At 29.7% G+C, this 14,778-nt stretch overlaps 1 protein-coding gene across 1 annotated transcript; it reads left to right on the top strand.

Moving 5' to 3' along the window:
• The first annotated feature begins 3,588 nt into the window (after nucleotides 1-3,588).
• Nucleotides 3,589-6,396, top strand: LOC106407995. The gene has a single exon (XM_048735181.1). The coding sequence runs from the start codon at nucleotides 4,371-4,373 to the stop codon at nucleotides 5,223-5,225; it is 855 nt and encodes a 284-aa protein (XP_048591138.1). The 5' UTR covers nucleotides 3,589-4,370; the 3' UTR covers nucleotides 5,226-6,396.
• The last annotated feature ends 8,382 nt before the right edge of the window (nucleotides 6,397-14,778 follow it).

Below are 14,778 nucleotides of genomic sequence, written 5' to 3'. Positions count from 1 at the left end.
TTAATCCATTGATACCTTAAATTAAGATTATCTAAAGATCTTTTGCTGCAAATCTAAATTTAAATGTAAACAGTAAACAATGCATGTCAATGTAGGTATATCAGATAAAATTATGAACAAAATTGTACAATAATAAAACTGGACTACAGCTTACAATACTTAGATTGTTCATCTTTGTATACAAGTTTTAATGGAGTATCACCACTACAAGAAAACAGCGGTATTCTGACGGACGTTCCGACGGAAAATGAATTCCTCGGAATATACCGAGGAATTTCCGAGGCAATTCCGAGGAAACACAAAATTTGGCTTCCTCGGATTTTCCTCGGAATATACCGACGGAATTCCGAGGAAAATTCATTTTGTCGGAATATTTCGACGGAATACCGAGGAAAATAGTATTCTTCAGAAAAAACCGATGAATTCCGAGGAAATATTATAGACGTTAGAGAGCCGTTGGAGAGCCGTTGGAGGGATTTTAAAAATTCCGAGGAAATTCCGAGGGCAGAAAGGTTTTCCTCGAAATTTCTTCGGAATAGATCTTGTCGATTTAGGGATTTGATTATACATTCCTTTTCCTCGGAATTTCCTCGGAATTTTCCGAGGAAATTCCGACGACGATAGAGTTTTCCTCGGAATTCTCTCGGAAAATTCCGAGGAAATTCCGAGGAACTTGGGGTTTTAAACCGAAAACAACGTTTTACGGATTGAATAACACGTATATAACCTTCATTAAGTGTCTTAACCAGATTATAAAGTCAAACTTTGGTGTTTTACCCAATAACAAACACTTTTACGATTGCATGAACGAAAATCACACAACATAAGAGAAACACTTATACACTTTAACAAACGGTAAAGGGAATACTTACAATTATTTTTGAAATTTTGTTATTTCATGGTTTATGATCATCTATACAAAGAATCCTCAATGGTATGCATTATAATTGTATAAGAAATGAAATACGGCGAAAATAATCGATGTTTTGAAACCCCAAACCCTGGTTCCTCAGAATTTCCTCGGTAAATTCCGAGGAAATTCCGAGGAAACCTGGTTCCTCGGAATATTTTCATTTAACCGGGTAAACCAAGCCGCCAAATATTTCGCGAAAATTGAATTAATGATTTCCGAGGAAATTCCGACGGATATAGTAAATATTTTCGAGGAAATTCCGACGGATAATTTCCGTCGGACCCCTCATTTTATTAGGTCGAGCCCGACCTTCTTCCCCATTTCTCTCCGCCGCACTCTCTCTTTCCCCTGCGATTTCGTCGACTCCTCTCTTCTCCCTTGCGATTTACGGCGCTTTCTCTCTTCTCCCTCGCGATTTCCACCCTAATCCTCATGTATGAACCCTATCCCACTCTTTTAGGTTAGATTTGTATGGTTTTTAAGTAGATTTGATGATTTTGGAATGAGATTTATAGATTTTGTTAGGGTGAATGGTAGATTTGTGTAAAATCGAGTTTGATTATGTATTTCACTTGATTTGAATTTTTTTTTTTTAGTTTTTATTAATTTTGTGGTTATAAAAATCGAATTTGTAATTATATATATATATTGAAAACGTTTTTTGTATATAAAATCTATTTTTTGCATTTTAAATTCATTTATATATTTATTAAACATTTTTAAAATCTATAAAACTTTTTTTAAGATTAAAAATCATATATATAATATTTAAAATCATTTTTTGTGGTTATAAAACGTTTTATGTATTTTATATATAAAATATAAATTTCTATATTTATTAAACATTTTTAATATTATGAAAACTATTTTTTGTAATTATTTAACATTTTAAATAATTTTAAAACTATTTTTTGTAATTATTAATTGTTTTTGCGATTTATTTAAACTATTTTTTTAATTTTTATACTATTTTATATTTATTAAAACTAATTTTGTTTTTATAAAACATTTTTTTATTTATAAACACTATTTTATTATTTTTTGTATTTATAAAAACTATTTTGTATTTATAAAAAGATGATTTCATATTTATAAAAATATTTATATTTATTAAAACTAATTTTGTATTTATAAAACATTTTTTTGATTTATAAACACTATTTTATTATTTTTTGTATTTATAAAAACTATTTTGTATTTATAAAAAGATGATTTCATATTTATAAAAATATTTATATTTATTATAACTAATTTTGTATTTATAAAACATTTTTTTTATTTATAAAAACTAGTTTATTTTTTTTTGTATTTATAAAAACTATTTTGTATTTATAAAAAGATGATTTCATATTTATAAAAATATTTATATTTATTATAACTAATTTTGTATTTATAAAACATTTTTTTATTTATAAAAACTATTTTATTTTTTTTGTATTTTAAATATGTTTTCTATTTTAATTTTAATTTTATATTTTCGAATTTCAATTTAAAAAAATAAATTTATTTATTTTTTTTAAATTTTGGAAATATTCCGAGGAAGTGTATCCCTCGGGATATTCCGACGACATCTTCCTCGGAATATTCCGAGGAAATTCCGACGAACTTGTGGTCCTCGGAATTTCCTCGGAAATTCATTTCCTCGGAATTCCGTCGGAAATTTCCGAAGAATTTCCGAGGAAAAATGAAATTCCGAGGAGTTATTTCCGAGGACTTTTTTCGTCGGTATGTCGTCGGAATAGCGTTATTCCGACGACATACCGACGATTTTTTTCCTCAGTATGTCGCTGTTTTCTTGTAGTGCACCTTTGTCTAACTATTTACAGACATATAACTTAGCAAAGTAAAACTATACAATGGTTGGTCCTCGGAATTTCCTCGGAAATTCATTTCCTCGGAATTCCGTCGGAAATTTCCGAGGAATTTCCGAGGAAAAATGAAATTCCGAGGAATTATTTCCGAGGACTTTTTTCGTCGGTATGTCGTCGGAATAGCGTTATTCCGACAACATACCGACGATTTTTTTCCTCAGTATGTCGCTGTTTTCTTGTAGTGCACCTTTGTCTAACTATTTACAGACATATAACTTAGCAAAGTAAAACTATACAATGGTTGTATTCCGGATCCCTCCCCCCCCCCCCCCCCCCCCCCCCGATAGATTTGATAATGGTGTTTTGTTTTAGTAAGAGATGGATAAAAACAAACCAACATATTATTAAGTAATAAATCAGTATTCATGAATTTATCTTAGATATTTTTTACCAATAGTTTTATAGTCTGATTTAAGAAAAAAAATGATGCTAAAAGGTATTCAAGCTTTCCATTTCCTGGATATACATATATATCTGAAAATCAAAATATTAGGAATAAAGCTGTTATTCTTTCTAGTTCATGCACCATTTTGTCATTTTCTTTCATTTTGGGTATCTTTTTTCTTGACCAAAACATTTTCGAGTAATTTTCTCATAATAAGAACATAGAAAGATAGAAAGTAAAAGTTGATTACGACCGGAAAAGCTATTAAAAGATCTCAATTTGTGTTTACTATTTTTGTCTCATGGCAAAGAAGCAATTGTAGTCTTTAACTTATTAATTCTTCCATGACATGAAGATATGCTACTTTCACTAGTTATTTTTTTTTTTTGCTGTCAAAAAAAAAAGACTAGTTAACTTATTAATTGTTATTTTAAATATATTTTCTGGCAAAAAAGATAGAATATAACATGCATTTATAAGAAAATAGAAATATTATAATTTTTAATATTTGCTTTACTTTTATGTAATTTCTATATTATAAGAAAATCAATTTTCAAACTTTTGAGATGTTAGTCATTAATATATAACGTAAATACGTGTAACTGTAACATATCTGAATAAAAACCATAGGGTTGTAGTGGTACATATTTATTTTAGTGCAATGCCATTTTTAAAAAGAAAAAGTTGATTAGAGAAACAAAATAACTTCTAAAATGGATTGATAGTAGTATAATACGTAAGCACGAATATATACAACTATTCCAGTGAGTGTAAATCCCGAGATATAAAAACTATTTTCATACACATTTCACACAAAAACATTAGTCTGGAGGACAAAAAAGAGTATGGTTTAAGGGTTAAAGTGATTAGAGAAACAACTATATATATATTTCAAAATTATGGATTTGCGCTAAGAAAATACGATAATTAAATATATTGGTACAGTTTTTTTACACGAGTATAATCAACATAGTTGAAGAACCAACCATAACTTCTGAGACCTGAATTCAAAGTAGTTTTGGTATTATTAATTTTACACACTGGAGATTTTTTTTTATGGGTCAAAACACACTGGAGATTCTATACCATAATTGTTAAGGTTGTGTTCTCAATAAATAGCGTCTTCACTTCTCCTAATCCAGCACAAAAAGATAAACATCACTTCTCAATCCAAAAAAATCAAAGAAAAAAAAATCTTGTTATGGAGAACGAAGTTATGTCTTCTGCAAGCTCTTCCTCACCCCAACCCGAAACCAGCAAAGACACTATCGTGGCCGTGGAGGAGTCCAACGAGAAGGCAACGGAGAACAACAACAATCTGAGCCTCGTGCCTTCTGACCAGGAGGTTATGTCTGAAAGGAGGAGTGAGAACCCTAGTCTCGGGTCTGAAAGGGGGAGTGAGAACCCTAGTCTCGGGTCTGGTGCTGTCCGAACAGGTACAGAGATGACGATGCTTTACCCATCAAGATCTAATAAGATCTACACTTGTCAGTTTTGCAGTAAAGGGTTCTCAACCACCCAGGCCCTAGGTGGCCACCAGAACGCGCACAAGCATGATCGTGAGTGGGAAAAGAAGAGGAAGGAGATGGAAGAAGACTTCCCCGGACTCTCCTTTTTGAACCGTTACATTGACAAGCCTCACTTGCTCCTAGGTGGGTATTCAGAAGATGCTTTATCAAATGATAATCATCTTGGGATCACTCTTGAATCTTTCAAACGTAGAGGAAGCGGCGGCGTTTACCCATCATTCAATAGCGGAGTCGGGCCCATGGACATGAACGTTGCTCCTCGCATGGCTCCTACTCGCTTCTTCACAGGGAACACTTTTACCGATGGTTCCTCTTCAAGGGGACTTGGGCCCAGACCCACCTATGCCCCGATGTTCCCTAGAAACGTTCCTCCTTTTCTTCGTCCTCGATCCACCAATCTTCCTAGAAATTTGTATCCGCAAGGGAATCGTGTGGGCGAGAAGGACAACGTTGTGGTGATTGATGATGATGATGATGAGCCAGATGAAGATAACCCTAAAAGCTGGGGCAAGGATTTATCCCTTTGAGTATTGTTTAGTTTTCATTTTTGAGGTTTCATTGCTATTAGAGACCTCTCTTTCCATCACATCTCTCTCTCTCTCTCTCTGAAGGTTGTTTTTCTCTTTAATTTTTATTGTATCTCGTTATGAATGTTCCTTTTGTCTGTAGTATCTCTTCTTATATTCACATGTAATTGTGTTTTGGTTGATTTACTTTATAAATCTGAACTATTCATCCCTTTCTTTTCTACATCTCATAATTTTAAGGACACTGATCACAAAAAGTAGATATCCAAATATATATTTTCTTATTTAAGTTAGTGAGAGTTATTAGTAATAGTGTTGAATTTTTGAGAACTTGTGAAGAAATCTGCGTTTCAGGATGGATGTATACATATTAGTACATGGCACGAACCATAGTGGTATAGACCAATATCTTTGCTATGAAAATAAAATGAAATGCATCAAATTAATTATCTTATTCCAATTTTCTTGTACATGCAAATAATTAAATATTTGTATAAAATTGGGGAAGAATAACACCATCTTATCATAACACTGAAAGATGCTACTTTGACTAATTAGCGTAAATAATTTGTTATTATATTTTGAGATATGAATTCAAAGTAAATTCTGATTTTGATTAAATTCACACCTTGGAGATTTTCTACCATAATTTGACGTTATCTACTCAATAAATAACGTCCTCACTTCTGAGAATCTAAGCACAAACAGATAGAGTTCACTTCACAATCCGAAAAAAATAAACTAAAGAAAAAAAGAATTTGTAATGGAGAACCATGTTGTGTCTTCTGCAAGCTCTTCCGCACCCCAACCCGAAATTTGTGAAAGCATTATCGTGGCTGTTGAGGAGTCCAAGGAGAAGGCAGCGGAGAACAACAATCTGGGGCAAGAGAATCCACTGAGCGAAGAGGACAACGTTGTGGAGATTGATGATGATGATGATGAAGATGATGATGATGATGGTGATGATGAGGCAGAAGAAGCTGGCGGTACCCTTCTCTCTGAAGGTTGTTTGACTCTTTTTCATTTTATTGTATATCGTTTTAAACGTTCCTGTGTCTGCATCTTCTCTCGTTACATCTAATTGTGTTTTCGTTGATTTGCTTCTTGTTTTTGTTCTTCTTTTCTCTTGTTTCCATCTATCATGGAGTCTTCTATCATTTCGGCAATTGCCTAAAATCCATGTTCCGTAACAGCCCTCAAGCCAATTGACTAAACCAATGCTCCAGTTCATGATTTGAGATGTAACTTTGCAACTTAACTTCTTCAGCTTTCTTTTGCACATGTTTCATCCTACGTATAAATATGAACAATACATTTCACCAGAATTTCATATTTGCTTTGACATTGATGTAGCTAGCAGAAGCTACCATAACCTGATTATTTAGTCTTAGAATGCCCCAGAAACTAAAAGCATGTTTATTGGAGGTTTTTAGGACGGAGTTCTTATCGGAATATAAGAACCCGTCTCTTAACTCTTAACTAAAAAAGTTAAGAACTGGTTCTTAAATAAAATATTTAATCTCATTTAAAAGTTAAGAGACGGGTTCATATATTCTGCTAAGAACTCCACTCTAAGAACCTCCATTAAACATGATCAAGCCTTCTTATTTCGGTAAAAACTCGCAAGTTCTTTCCGTAACAAGAAAAATAAGAGAAAACTTTCAATCTTATTAATCAAATCTAAGAACTGTATATAAACTTCAACCCTATACAAAAGAAAACCATAAAACAGTAAGACTCTAAAACAATAAAGAATAGTTATTTCAATTTAAAATAATCATAAACGATAAGATATCTATCTTCATCATTTCTCCATTTAAAATAATCAGCGATAAAATATTTATCTGCATTATTTATCAGATAGATATTTGAATTGAGATAATTTATCCTTTTTGTTTTATGCTTAGGTTAATATGCAGTTTTTAGATTTGATTAATGAGATAAAGATTTATTTCTTGGGTAGAACTTGCAATTTCTCAACGAAATAAAAAGGTTTAGTGGCTTAGTTTTTCGTGAAATTTAAGAATTAAGGAGATATCCCTCGTATATTAAAAGAGAAACATTGTAATAAATGCATTCATACTATAATAGACACGTAGAAGCCTCATAATGATTTGATAATAAGTATATTAACGCGTTCACACTATATTCATAAATGTGTTTACACTATGTATTTTGCATTTTTTTAATATAAAACTCACGTACATGATTCCAATAAAACTCTGAATTCTTCAATTCGAATAAAAAGAGATAATGAATCAAAAGCCAAAACTATATATATATATATATATGAATAACGAATTGAATTAAAATTTTATGAATATTTTGCTCAACTTTATATGTAAACAATAATATATATATATTATTGTTTACATATAAAGTTGAGCAAAATATTCATAAAATTTTGATTCAATTTGTTATCCGTTTTGATTTGAACCAAAAAATCTGGATATCTGTAACTCTGCGAAACAAATCAAATACTAAAATACAATATCCAAAAAGAAGCAAATCACAAATACCAATATTTTTAGGAACATATATCTAATTCGATATGTTATATGTATATATATACATATATGTAAAGAATTATATATATACGTTATATATATTATACTATATATCAGTTTTATAATGTTTTTATGAATTAAATTTATTATATTAGGTACTAAAATTTAAAAAGTTAAATAATGTTTTATTTTTGTAATAAAATGTTATTACAGATCAAATTAGATATTATTTAAAATTCTAAAACATTTTGGATATTTGAGTCACTGAATATCTAGGTGGCCAAAGATCGAATTGACACGAATGCTTCCAAATACCCAGATATTCGATCTGTGCCCACCCATATTTACGGATACAATTTTACTTTCTTTATATGTAAAAATGACTAATATCAAGACCTTTTTTATTTTAAACTCATTTAAATTATATCTTTCATGTATTATTTTGAACAAAAATATCATTTAATATTAATTAATAATATGTTTATATATTTATCAATTATTTTTATATATACCAACTTCTCAACTGAGCTGGAAATCATTCAAGCTCTTCGATTGTGTTTTTCGGACTTCAAGATCACCCACATCCCAAGGATGCAAAATGAGATTGCAGATTCTTTAGCTAGGAATGCACGTTCTTTTCATAAGTATTTATGTTTTATTGATTGTTCTATTCCGGTCTTGCTCTCCAAACCACCTCAAGTTTGAGTCAATAGAATAGCCGTTTTCTGTAAAAAAAACTATTTTTATATACTTTTTAGCACATACATGTGCAGTTTGATGTGAGCACCTTGTAACTAAGTATTCACCACAACTGAAATATCTATTTTTTTTAAAGTTGAAATATTTTTCTTATGCTTCTTTCACTACCGACCAAATTGTAGTGAAATGATCTATCTTAATAATTTTCTTTTATTTTTCTTAAACTATTATCTATTTCGAAACTATAATATGAAACTATTGGTTCGACATGACGACTATTTAAAATCCATAACATGAAAATAAATAAATAATATTAATTTTTGGTTTTTACCGGAAAAAACCAAAAAAAATCAAACATTTTAACCGAATAAACTGAAATGAATATTAATTTAAAATAATAGTTATATTTTAGAAGATTAAAAACTTAAAATCGAACCAATATCCAGATTAAACAGATTTAATATCTTTTATTAAAAATAACAAAACTAATAATTACATCCTGCGCAAGGCGCGGGTTATTAACTAGTTAATGTTATTGAGAAGTTATCCCATTTTTCGCACATTTCAACTAAACAAAAAATCTGGAAACAAACTCAAATGCTAGAAAAAACGTTAAAACTTTGAAAACTAGGCTTACGGGAGATTCAGTCATCGATTTCTTCTCAAGCTAAGTATGGTGATGATCTTGATCCATAAACTTCTGACTCATCCAGTAACAAGCTCAAGAGCCGGTAAATTTATACTACAAAACTCAGGAATCTCCTCGTAGTTAAACACAAAGCCTAGATCTACACAATCTTTAAGCTCCTCGAGATCATCGCCTAAAGAAGAAGATACACAATCCAACTTCTTCGTTTATTTCATCTACACACGGACAAAGCCATTGTCTCTTCCTCAGATACAATGTACGAGGAGCATGAGCTAGAGTTGGGGATCTCGGAGTTGGAACCGACGTCTTCGTCGTACGAGGAACATCTAGAGAGAAAATATATGACACACATTGTTAAGAGATGAAGAAGTTGACAAGTGATTGATTGCAGAGCCGTGCTCACCCATATAAAATAAAGGCAATGGCCTCAGGCCGTCATTTTCTCACCGAACTTAGGGTCCCTTTTTGCAAAAATATACTTAATTAACTATATCTTTTAGTGATATTGTTATAACTATTTATTATAATCCTTATCAAAATAATCTTTTGTCATGATATATAATGTTTGTTAAAATTTATTTTGTAATAATATTTTAAACACTAAGAAAATCAGAAACTATTTTGTCATATTTTATAGTTTACCTTTTCAGAATAATATTTTCAAAAGTAATGATTTCTTAAAAATATGATGTTTGCTAATTTTTTAAAATTTTGTCTTAGGCCTGAAAACGTAGGCACGACACTGATTGATTGAGAGACATATAGCAGACATTGTTGAGCTGGAGAAAGTGAAACCGTAAGAATGAGCAACAAAAAGCGAAAGAAAAAGAAGAAGAAATCCATAACGTAGAGAAATTTGGAACCATTTATGCGCTGGAGAAAGTGAAACCGTAAGAATGAGCAACAAAAAGCGGAAGAAAAAGAAGAAGAAACCCATAACGTAGAGAAATTTGGAACCATTTATGCGCGGACAAAAGCTTTTACCCTTCAAGGCTTAAGTCTGTAGTTATTGCAGATACCAAACTTAAAGCTTGATTGATATATTATGTTATTTTCATGAAAACTTTAAACTTAATCTCTACATGATAATAACAAATTTATTTAATATATTTAATTAAAATAAATATATAGAAAAATCTATCTAAGATTATAATTTCAAATATATACATGCATATTCTTAAATAAACTTTTATGTTTACTTAAATCAAATTTATATTAAAATATAGATAAGAAAAATAAAATTTACAATATTAATAAAATTTTATTTTAAAATATAATTTATATTTATTTGTTAAAAAATATTTTAAATTTTTTTACTGCACATGGTGCAGGAAGACACCTAGTTGTAACTAGATTTGAGTGTTATTGAATATAGAATTTTAATGGAATTAGAATTAAATTTTGTAATTATAGCTTGAGTGTATTTCAATGGAGTTTAATGATTCGACTACAATGCATGTGGAATTAGTTGTAATTCATTTTATAACTACTATGGAATTTTCTTGTTTCCAAAAACCACTGATTTTTTTTAAAAAAATTATTTTAATTTACTTTATTAAGCAGTTATCTATCCATAATTATTTGTTTGACATAAGAAAACAATAGCAACCTCGATCAAACCCAAAAAAATAAAAATATTGAAAGAAGAAGTTTGATTGATATATTATGTTATTTTCATGAAAACTTCAAAGTAATCTCTACATGATGATAACAAATGAAAGAATCATGCAAGACTGATTCAGTCTACAAGTTTTACAAAATTGGACAAGCCAAAAAGTAAACAAAAGACTCTTATCCTTTCATAATCTTATGAATTCATTCTCAAAATCTTGTGTTATGAGTTAAATGGTGAAGAATAAATTTCCAATAGTACCAATATTAATAGATTTAAAGAATCATTTAAATCTAAAATTTTTGAATAATAAAAGATTGTGTATAGAATTACAAAATCATCAAACCAATAACAGTAGATTTAATGGAATTGTGAGAATGTATAAACCAACAACACTAAGGAAGAGTTATTAGTAAATGAATTCTCATGAACTTTAAAAATTTTGAGATTCCATTGTTATTGGTTTTTGGATTTCAAAAATCTTAATAGAATCCATTGTTAATGGTTTAAAAATTTTCAAAATCCATTCAAATCTCTTGTTATTCAAAAAGTTTAGTTATTATTGATTCTCTAATCCTAATTCAATCTAGTGTTATTGGGAGATGAATTCTATTCATTTTTATATTGGGAGATGAATTCTATTCATTTTTACTCATAAGACTTCATTTTCAAAATATCATATGTGTCCATGTGATTTTCAAAATATATGTGATAAAAAAATTTGAAAACAAAATAGTTATACTTACCAAATATCAATTGCACTTTAAATCCAAATTATATGTCCAAAACTATAATTCATTACATTTTATTTAATATATACTTTTACATTTTTGAATATATAATTATTTTTATATTATTTTTATCATTTTTGAATATAAAATTAAAATTTATAAATAATATAAATTTATAATAATTTAAAAAAATAGTTTCAAAAAGCATTTTTGAATTTTAAAAAGAACATTTGACAAAAAATTGAAAAAGAAAATTCCAAAAATTATTTTAGAATTTATAAAAAGTTTGAATTTATAAACATATAATTCGAAATAAATAAAAAACAAATAATTAAAAAACTTTTTATTAGTTTTATTTTTATTATTTATATATGTAAAGCGGAAGGGAAAATAGTCTTTTGTCTTTTTTAATAAAACTTCATTTGATCATTTTTCTCTTTGACTACTCTTTTTTATGACAAAAATAAACTAGAATTGATCAGTTTCATAATCTATATATATTTTCATAATCCACCTACCTTTATTAAACCAATTAACTCTTAAAATTCACAAACTCTATACAAATTCATCTTCCAATAACTTCTCATAAACTCTAGAAATTCTTACAATCATCATAAATCTAACTCCCACTAACACCCCACAAAAAAATCAAATTCGGATTATTGAATTGCCTAATAAGTCAATTTCTACTAAGGACAAGAATTCTTTTTTTTTGGTATTTTTTTTTTCTATGCGCTGGCACGAATTACATGCATTTGTCATAATTAAAAAAAATTGACTCATTTTTAAAGATGTGTAATCAATTATCAAGTATTAATTTTCTGTACATAATTAACTTTGCGGACTTTCTGAAAGCAATAAAAGCACATCAAATAGTTTTCAGGACATTAATATACATATTTGACGAAACCTATAAATATTATACCATCATAAATACACGTAATTAAGACAGCTTTGAACAAAACCAGGGCAATAAAATAAATAATAACCCTTATAAAAGCAAAGTGGGTTTGATGATATTGTCTTACAATCTATAGGGTTTAAGCTTGCTGATTTTGCAAGAAAAAAAAATTCTCAATACAAAGCCACAAAACTTGTCCTCACACAAGAGAGATGGTGATGAAACGCGAAGAGTTGGAGGCGGCGGAGCGTCGTAGCCGCTTCGATCGTGGTATTTACAACGTAGATTACGAGTTACAAAAGTACTTTCGCTTTAGTTCTGAGCATGGTTGTATGATCATGGATATTAATGGATCATTTTCTTCATCTACTTCAACCATAGGCAATGCTCAGATTTACACAAGAGATTTCATTTCAATCATTGGAAGTCGTAACACAAGAGATGTTACTCCAAACTTAGGAGAAAACAGTCCCATCACCAATGCTTCTAAAGATTGGGGGACTTATCTGTTTCTGTAAATGTAATCATCTTTTTCCAAAATAATAAGAATAAATATTGCCTATGTATTTTCATTTTAAATAATGTGCTTTGTTGTAACATTATGCTATAATAAAAATTTACTATTTCAAAGTATGGAAGCTATGTATACACATCATATCATATACATAAAGCATATATATATTGTATTATACTGAATCAATCGAATTTACTAAGCTCTATAATAATGTATATGCATATGTACGTGTGTATGTATATGTGAATTTGATACAATATGAGAAGAGTTTGTAAACTAGCTAGATGGGGTTGTGACGTAGCGGAAGCTTTATAGGATAGAACTAGAGATCCGTTGATTCTGAGAATATCCGAAAAACTAGAATAACACAAGGATCTATTTAATCTAAGAATACCTAAGATCAATGTCTTCTTAAATTCGTTGAGATCACCAATGATCTAGCCGAAAACAAGGATTAAAGAGAAATCTCTTAACCTTTATTAATCAAATCATAAACTCAATACAAATTTAAACCGGTTATATATAAAAACACCATAAAACTCTAAAATAATAAAGATAATTATCTAAATAATTAATAAACTAAATAATAAATATTTGAAAATAGTCCAAATATTTATCTACATCATTCTCTTCGGGTTGAAGAAGATTCATCCTCGAATCTTAACCGTGGTCTTCGATCCCAAAACCTTAACCATGACACACATAATTTTTGTTTTTCCTTAGCCTTCCATCGATAATATCCATCAAATAAAATAATATAATTCTTTTGCATCATCAATTTGATCTTCACACCTACCGTAGCAAAACACATCACAAGGATCTGAAATTTTATCTTCATGTATTCATTATGATAAAGAAACAAAACCCCTGATATCTCCATGCTCTTTACGAACACACCTTCTTCAATGGGCTTGGAATGGCTGCACACCTGGACGTCTTCTCTTGATATCATGCTTTGACTTTGATTCACGGCCACGTCTTTTGATAACTGATCGTTGATGAAGTTTATGTTATCGTAGCAAATATCATAAACAGGATCGCCAATAAATTATTTATAAACAGTGTCTTCGCTATTAGCGAATAAATTTTCCATGATTCCAGAATCGAGTTTTGATATAAGAAACCAAAACACCAGCTTTGATACCACCTGATGTAGCAGAAGCTAGATAATACAAAGATTTTATTTAGTCTAAGAATATCTAAGATCAATGTCTTTTTAAATTCGTTGAGATCACCAATGATCTACCCGGAAACAAAGAACAAAAAGAAAAATCTCAATTTTATTAATCAAATCACCAACTGAATACAAACTTAAGCCTAGAAGACTATATATAATAAAATCGAAAATCCTAAAACAATAAAGATAATTATCCTAATAATAAATAAAACATCAAATAATTAAGATATTAATTCTAAATATCTTAATCTACATCAGGTTGATCTTGGCAAGAAGAAACTCAAAAACATTTAAGTGAAACTTTATAAGATTTACTCATATCTCAGCCATGATACTGCATCAGATTTTTGAATGATTTCTTCTGCCTTTGGCCTAGAATTATATCAAGGACTGTGCAGTCATCATGAAAACTGCGGGTATTCATGACCCTCATTTTCATTCCCATTTGTACAAGACTGTAAGTAGAAATAATGGATATAGTTGGAGTGGTGTTTTTTAAAAAGAGGGCATAGAGTTCATGAAATCATTGTCGGGATACGGTGGTATGTCTAGTTGTGTAAACACATGTCTTTAATTTCACGCTCAAAACCCCAGGCTTTGGGGGAGGTGGGTGTTATATAATGACAAATGAGACATTCGAATTCATGGACCTACCAGAACAGACATTCGAAGCTACTATCAAAGACGATGGACTTTAAGAACATGACTCAAGTACGTAAAATAACAGCTTAGCTAGAGATCATTTGCTTGTAAGAAACGTCTT

Source organism: Brassica napus, chromosome A6, assembly GCF_020379485.1.
Source record: "Brassica napus cultivar Da-Ae chromosome A6, Da-Ae, whole genome shotgun sequence".
NCBI lineage: Eukaryota > Viridiplantae > Streptophyta > Magnoliopsida > Brassicales > Brassicaceae > Brassica > Brassica napus.
Note: the sequence above shows the minus strand (reverse complement) of the source record. Positions and strands in the feature narration are given on the sequence as shown.

Excerpts from the sequence above, each read along its gene's own strand:
- LOC106407995 (XM_048735181.1), top strand. The coding sequence starts at position 4,371 with ATGGAGAACGAAGTTATGTCTTCTGCAAGCTCTTCCTCACCCCAACCC.